We start from the raw sequence: 8,272 nt of genomic DNA on the forward strand, positions 1-8,272 counted from the left end.
CCTACAAGGTATTTTTCGTAACGAAAAAATACCTACTCCAGAATTAAGTCATTCTTTTTCGCTTACTTTTACAATTTTTAGCTTTTTTTAAAAAATCAATTGGAGCTGTTTTTATTTTCCATTCATTTTGGTGGAGTTATTACAAACATGATAATTCAGTAATTAAAGATCCAAATTAATGTACAAATTTAAAAGAAATCATTAAAGTTCATAAATCTAAAACTAAATCAATTTACAAAACGATATACACGTAAGATGCTATAAAGGGAATAGCCTAATTGGTTTGGTTCCCCAGCACCATGTTGTTTCCTCATAACTTTTTGAAAAAAAAAAAATGCCTATTTTTTTAAAATGAAACTTCGCAGACAAAATTTGGAGGGTGTAGTTTGCGATTATGTCGACAATATTTTTTAAAGGTATTTTGAATCATTCCCCCTTCATCCCGACAGTGTTATGCCCCACTTGTTTTTTTCATTCCATTATATTGGATTTCTTTTCTTTGTGTTAAAATAAATCAATTAAAAAAATTTTTTTTTTTGTTTTTAAATTCGATTGTTAAAACAATTTCTGTATCGTCACGCGCAATTTCCTTTCCGATCTGTTCGATTAACCACTGTAGATTTTTCCCCATTAACTTCCTAATTTCAACTGGATGCACACGCGTTATATCATGTATTCCCAAAAAGAATGGAAGGGAGAGTACAGAGACTAAGCATGTCGATAGGTGGGGAACGAGGACTGAGAATCGTGTGATATTTTCATTGTAAAGGAAGGCAACATGGAGGGAGACCAGTGAACAGCAATAAAATACAGTAAATCGGTAACGGACAATGAAAACGAATGAAGAACATCAGATTTATAGTATAGAGTTAATTTTTTTTTTTAACTCAATAATAGAAATCTAAGATGAACGGGAGAGGGTATATTTAAAACTGAATCCCATTTTTAAAACATTTGAATAAAACTAAAAAAAAAGAAAAAAAACCGGAAAAGAATTGCGCTGACTTTCACCTTTAATAATCGAAAAAAATGATAGACTATTTAATTTATTCGATGTTCAGATGTATATAGAGAAATGTTCGCTTAAAGAAAAGGGAAACAGTAGTTTTGGACTATAATTAGTGTCGTATTAATGAAGAAAATTTTCCTATTTTCTTGGTGGAAGATGAACCACGAGGTAGAGAAAACGAAGAGACGGGTTGAAGGAAAATTCTATTTAAAAAAAAAAACGACAGAATAATATATAGAGATAAGTGTTGGTCACAACAATTTCGATACTAACAGAAATATTTCCATGAATTATTCATTTGCTAAAATATAATTCAGAGAAATAATAGGAAGGAAAAAGTGGAGAGTGAGCGCCTGGCTGGCTAACATCACCATAATGGCTAACGTGGTTGATCAAGGCTTTTTTGATACACGGAAATTTCACAGACGATATAATGATAATTTGTGAAGAAGGAAAAGTAAAATATAGAGGTCATAGAAGGATAATTGAAGAGAAGTAAAATCTAATAGCGATCGTTTTACTCTTACCTGTCTTGCTCGGGCGACAGCATCAGCAAAAGCTGACTGAGTGGGTTCCATGCTTTAAACACTGAGAATACTTCTCCTCCGCTTATACAATGGCGACTGGTCTGAGCGAAGGAGACGGCGAATGTGGGTTTCTTTTTTTTTTTTTTTTTTTTGCTTTTATTTTTTTTTACCCCTTACTCAACGAGAAATTTGCAAAAAAAAAAACAAGGAGGGCAAAAAAATTGGTCTTTGTTCTGTTCCGATATATTTGCTTTTTTCTATTAATATATCTCTTCTGTTCCGTGAGTAAAGAAGAGAGGAACAGAGACCATCCAAATACGTCTGACTGACTGCTGCTGGCCAACTGATAGCGGCGACCTGTCGCTCTCTCTACATCTTCTACTCATACCACTACTCCCTCAATATGGCTGATCTGCTACCACTATGTTTTATTCATGCTTGTAGTGATGACGGGAACTAGCCGACACGACCATCACTCCTATAACCAATTACAACAAACTATTGCACTGGCGTTATTTTTACTTTATGTACAGTCGTTGCTATTTTGTTGCCAGTGCAGCTGCTCTGAATAAAACTTTTCTTAATCGATCATCTCCTTACCATTTTATTCGTCATGTAATAATTATCAGTCATCAAACTACTACTACTTTCTGAAACATCACTCCATATGGCGACATATATATTTCTCCCCCAGTAATTCTTCATTATATTTGTTTTAATTCCATTTTATCTTCAAAATAAGCTACATAAGGGGGGTTTTTTCTGTATAAAATTTTGTCTCCCTTCCTACTATTTCCCTATATCATCTCTTACATTGCATTTTGCTTTACAGCGCTTAAAGCTCTCTGACCTTGGAGTTATTTTCTTCCCCAAAAGTCATTTATTATGTAGACTGTAGTAAACTTCAATTTAGAACCATTGCTATTTAAACAAAAACTAAATTTCCATTTTTTTTTTACTTCTTAATGGCTAGTACGCCGTTATTAAAATCATTATTATTACTATAAATAAATCATTGTGTACATTTGTTGAGTTTCTTTGTGAGGAAGAAATAGGTCGCATGATACTTCAGACGTCACTGCTTACAGCTACTTGTAGACCTCATTAAACATGTTTTCAGTGTTTCGTGAATTAGGTGATTACCTCTAAATAAACTTCTGGAAAAAAATTAAAAATCTATTTCCTCTACAGACACTTCACTACACTAAGTAAATGGAATTTTATTAATGTAAAAAGTATCTAATATTTACATAATTTGATGCCATGGCGTAGTAGGAAATAAACAACATGGCAGCTTATTTAAGCCATAAAGACAGCTACTTTTGCGTACACACACGAACATATATATATATATATATATATATATATATATATATATTGTGTGTGTGTACACACGAATTTTATCAGTTTTAAACTCAAGTTTCGATATATAGTATATTAATTGTATATGGGGAATAATTGACAATTTAATATGGTAAAGTTAACATTAATGGAGTAAAATACAAAAATGAAATATTTTTCGAACGTATATAAAATACTAAACATGATCAGAGAGAAGGAAGAAATATTTAGAATTTGACCACTTTCTTCGTTTATTATGTACATAATCGTTTCTTTATTCATGATTATAATGCGAACAATTTAATCTGGTTGGACCACTAATGTGAATGACGTAAAATGCATCGTTAGGTCTATGTGGGAGACATTATACTCGTTCTAAAACTGTTCTACGAAGAAATTGTTGCAGTTCTAGCAAATTATTTTGTTTATCTTAATAGAGAATATAGACACTCATGCTACATAACTTTTTTGAGTTAGCTTATTGCATTTAATGTTAGATATAAACCGTTTTTCACTAGTGATATGACGAAAATGCCATTTTCTGTGTATTCCTATCAACTTTTTTTTAAAATATAAATATTACTTTACACTTTAATTATTCAACCTCAAATATACTGTAGGAATGTCTTTCTAGATTCTTTTAATAGAAGGAAAAATGCTTCGCTAAAATGGTCCTACAAGACTACAGCAGATAAAACACGCATTGATTAGTGGGTGTGAGATAGACATTAGTACCCTTACAAAAAACAAATGCTGAAGCAACCCCTGGTCAATCCTCATTGAGCAGACATTTTATGTGTTATAGTGCTTACAAAAACATATTCGTGCCTTCAAAAATGTTTCCACGTGTCAAAATTAACATCCCTGCCTCAACAGATAATTGTGAATGATTCAATCCATTTAAAATTTCAGCAAGTGCATCGTTATCAAATAGCATATTAAACATTATGTCGACTAAGTTTATACATTACAATCGAGCCAGCACGGGAGTCTGTCGATCCACAAAATGTAGTAGCGAAATTCCCCCAAATCACATCTACTGCCTTAAAACAAGAACGAATTAGTAAAATTTAGTCCTATGAGTATGCATGTGTATTTCTGTAAACGAGACTTTAAAACCGGAGTGCTTTGATTATAAAGCCTGCTCAATCAGAGCTGTTTTTAGTCTAAAACAGCGGTTCTTAACCATTTTTTACCTATGGATTCCCTTGATGCCTATTTTGTTCTTGGACTCCCATAGCCATTCGATGTTTTAAAAAATCCTATTATATTTTTATATTCAAATATTATTAGGAATCGTATTAAAAAATTGTTAAAATATTAATGTATTGTTGAAGTATACTCTATTTATTGCACATAATTGTTAACAAAATCTTACGTGGACCATCAAGGGTCATATGAACCCTGATTGAGAACCGCTGGTCTAAACAATACACGCACGCACCATCTCTCTCTCTCTCTCCCTCTCCCTCTCTCTCTCTCTCTCTCTCTCCTACAGAATATGAAACTAATTACATATACAGAGTTGATTCGCATATTCTGCACCCAAAGAAAACAATCTTTCATATAATACACATTGGGGCAAGAAGAATCTTGATCAGTTGTCTTGAAGCAATTTCTCTTTCAAACTATCATTAAAGATTCCCATGCAGAATACTTGTGGGAGCTTACGTATTCATACAATATTAATTCAATATCTGTAACAGTGGCAACTTGAAACCTAACTGCAAGATACTTGAGCAGACACCACTAGCGAACCACCATAGTTTCACATGACCAGTCTTTGAATCAACCAATCTGTGAAGCTATGGCATGATATGGTTTTCTCAACTGTTCATGAATAAAACCTCTAATCCTCTGTAAAAATCCATTTGGTGTGTAGCTTAGAGTGCAGACACCTAATGCACCTCTGTTGCCATGGAGATTTGCACAGATGACTTTGTATATTTTTGGACCATATGTTGTCACACAGGTCGCCTTCTATAATTTCAGAGTAGTTTTTCTCTCTCCCAGTTGGCAGTCATTGATATTGTTCGTTGTAAATAGCCAACACCAAATTTCCTTATGTCCTGCAATAAATATTCAGTAAAAAAAATTACAAGTTTGCTTCTGTTATTTTTCACACAGCCAACAAAATATATTTTCATTGACCAGCCCAACTTGAATGATGGCAAGCAACCAGTGATCCTCTTTTACCTTTTATCTTTTTCTTGTTTCAGTCATTAGACTGTGGCAGTGCTGGAGTACATCTTGAAGAATTTTAGTTGAATGAATAAACCTCAGTCGTAATTTTCTTAAAGCCTGCTACTTATTCCATTGGTCTCTTTTGCCAAACTGCAAAGTTATGGGACATAAGCACACCTACACCAGTTGTCAAACAGTGGCGGGGGACAAACACACACATACACATGCACACACGCACACACATGCGTGCACACAAGTACACACGCACATGACAGGCTTCTTTCAGTTTCCATCAATCAAATCCACTTACAAGGCTTTAGTTCATGCTATAGTAGAAGACAATTGCTCAAGGTGACATGCAGTGGCACTGGACCCAGAACCATTTCATTGGAAAACAATCTTCTTACCATACAGCCACTCCTGCACCTCTATTTGCAGAAGTTTGGAATGGATGATGAGCAACATGATCAAAATGAAGGTATTTGTTAAAGTATCTGAATCTGAATCTCATTCATGAAAATGGGCTGTAGTCAGTCAATATTTTGAAATTTGGTTTCTAGGACTTCACCATTATATAAGCACTAGCTACAATAACTATTACTTTATGTTTTTGGGGGGAGGAAGGTTCAGTCTTGCATTTTGTAGAAGGAACATAAGAGGTTGTTTCCTAAGAACATTAGCAACCAAAAGGAAACAGTTCCATAATGATGATGATGACATTAATAACAACAGCAATACTTCAACACTATTGAGATTCCTTTTCAGTTGATATAAAACAGATTTGTCAAAGCTGTTAACAATAAAAAGTAGGTTTTATCATTGAAACTGTTAGTTAAGTGTGTATACAATAATGAAAGAAGGAATTGTAAGACTACTCAGTTCAACAGACATGTGTAACTACCTAACTGTAGATATTCTTCTATCCATACATTCATGCGTCCCAACTGTTAGATCCTACATCAAAGAATTTTAGCCAGTTCTCTCTCTTTAGTACTCAGAAAGACTCCTCTAAAGTTTTCTCTTTATCTACATCTTTACAGCAGAGTTATGCACAAATCCTCTCAGTCCCAATCAATCATAGAGTATAGCCTGAAAATTCATGGGTACTACCTCTTCTCCTCTGACTAACAAATGAAAGCACTCAAGAACTAAAGAGATATGTTGTAGGAGAAAAACAAAGAGAATGTTGAGTGTTTTCAGGAAAATTAAAGGCACAGGTTGGCTGTGTGGTAAGAAGCTTGCTTTCCAACCATATGACCTTGGGCTGACCAAAGCCTTGTAAATGGATATAGTTTATAGAAACTGAAAGAAGCCTGTTATGTGTGTGTGTGTGTGTGTGTGTGTGTGTGTGTGTGTGTGTGTGAAGGTGCGTGACTTAGTGGTTTATTCAAAATCAAGATAAACAAAGTTCATTTTTAATCTAAAATATACTCTCCCTCATTTTCTACAATGCTCTTCTATCTATCTGGTAGACTTGCAAGGCTCTTCTTCCAAAATTCATTTGTCTGTGATGAAAAATATTCCTCCAGTACTGTTGTGACCTCATCTACAGAATTCATGTTTTTTCTGTTCAAATGATTTTGAAGACTATGGAATAAATAATAATCAGATGGGGCAATGTCCGGCAAACATGGTGGGTGGGGCATCGTTTCCCATTCAAACTGTTCCACCCATTGGAATGTCATCCTTGTTGTATGTGTCCAAGCATTATCCTGATGGAAGAACCCCTTTCATCTTGAAACCAAAGGTGGTTGTTTTTCTTCTAGCACTGACTTAATCTGCTCAAGCTGCTGGCTGTAGATTTTCTTTGTTATCGTTTGGTTTGGGTTTAAAAGTTCAAAGAGGACTAAACCTTTCATATCTCATCAAACAGATACCATCACCTTATGTGGGTGAAAAACTTCTTTAGCCTGGGGTGCCAGTGTTTCTCCTTTCCCTACCCACTGTCTTCAGTGCTTCACATTTTTATAGAGAACCCATTTCTCGTCACCAGTCACTATTCAGTCCAAAAATGGTTCCTTCGTGAGATGTGGCAGTATCATTATTATAATATATATATATATATAAATTCAACTTATGATAAAAAACAAACAAACAAAGTTTGTTTTAGAAGCGTTGAGATGTATTGAAAGAGAGAAATAATTTTTTTTTTTATTCTTAAATGATAATGCTAATAAATAGCGTGATCAGGATAAATTATCCATACATTGCAGAAAATATGTTACCGGCCAGCCATGAGACTCAAACTCACATCCCTGTGATTACGCGCTAAGTGCTTTACCATTAAGCTAAACTGCCCAGTAACAAATTCTGCATCTGGGGCACACCTATCCAAACTGACAAGGTGGTCAAAGCAAATCAACCAGGTATAATTATTAAGGACTGGGACAAAAATTTCTGCAGCCTGATGCATATCTCCACCCTTTCTGACTAAAATATCACTTCAGAAGAGGTGGAGAAACTATCAAAATACAAATATCTTGAAGCTTAAATAAGAAGGATATGGGTTTGAAAGTGAAAATAGTATCAATAATAGATGGAGCACGAGATATAAAAAGAAATATGAATGAATAGAAACATAAAAATCTTTCCAGAGCACACAATTTTACACAGTTAAAATGTAGTCCTGCTTGGCACAGCCTCCATCCTTCATGAGACATTTTCAATTTAATTGTGTAATTTAAGCAGTATGCACACTGTACAGAACATATACTCTCTACAATCACCACCAAAAAACATTAAAAAAATAGCACAATTCATGCAATCATGCACAACAGATTTCTCTAAGCAATCAAACCAGTATCACTATATTATTTATAATAATGCAACTCACATCCTGATATAATCAGCACTGTGTGTATCCCAATTTTAGAATAGATACACCACATCACTGCATGTCATAAGAAGTGACTAAAATGGTTCACATCAGGAATATATTCAGTATAAAACATTGTTGCAGTAAAACTGTCCGACGCATGCTAGTCCAGAAATAATGTAAAATAATAATAATAATGATACTCTAACACAAAGGCCATTATAACACTGACAATTCAAACAATTGACACTGTAACACCCACCAACACCATCTATTTCAATATTACCAACAACTTGTACAACATACACTCAACAAAGCTATCACTCAAGAATGTAACATAACTCACGCTCTGCCGTACTCTGCACAATTTTAATCTGAAACTAAAACACACAACAC

At 34.2% G+C, this 8,272-nt stretch overlaps 1 protein-coding gene across 8 annotated transcripts in view; it reads right to left on the minus strand.

Annotated features, from left to right (window-relative positions):
* LOC106879355 (far upstream element-binding protein 3) overlaps positions 1 to 1,939 on the minus strand; it is a 54,038-nt gene extending 52,099 nt beyond the window's left edge. For 6 of the 8 annotated variants that reach the window (XM_089347547.1, XM_089347546.1, XM_089347544.1 and 3 more), the window contains exon 1: positions 1,537 to 1,925. In XM_089347547.1, coding sequence (XP_089203673.1) covers positions 1,537 to 1,587 — 51 coding nt within the window. In that variant the 5' untranslated portion in view covers positions 1,588 to 1,925. Of the gene's footprint in view, positions 1 to 1,536 lie in introns of all 8 variants that reach the window. The other 2 variants (XM_014928870.3, XM_089347545.1) reach the window with 2 other exon arrangements.
* Positions 1,940 to 8,272: the final 6,333 nt, after the last annotated feature.

Source organism: Octopus bimaculoides, chromosome 2, assembly GCF_046866305.1.
Source record: "Octopus bimaculoides isolate indiv1 chromosome 2, ASM4686630v1, whole genome shotgun sequence".
Lineage (NCBI taxonomy): Eukaryota > Metazoa > Mollusca > Cephalopoda > Octopoda > Octopodidae > Octopus > Octopus bimaculoides.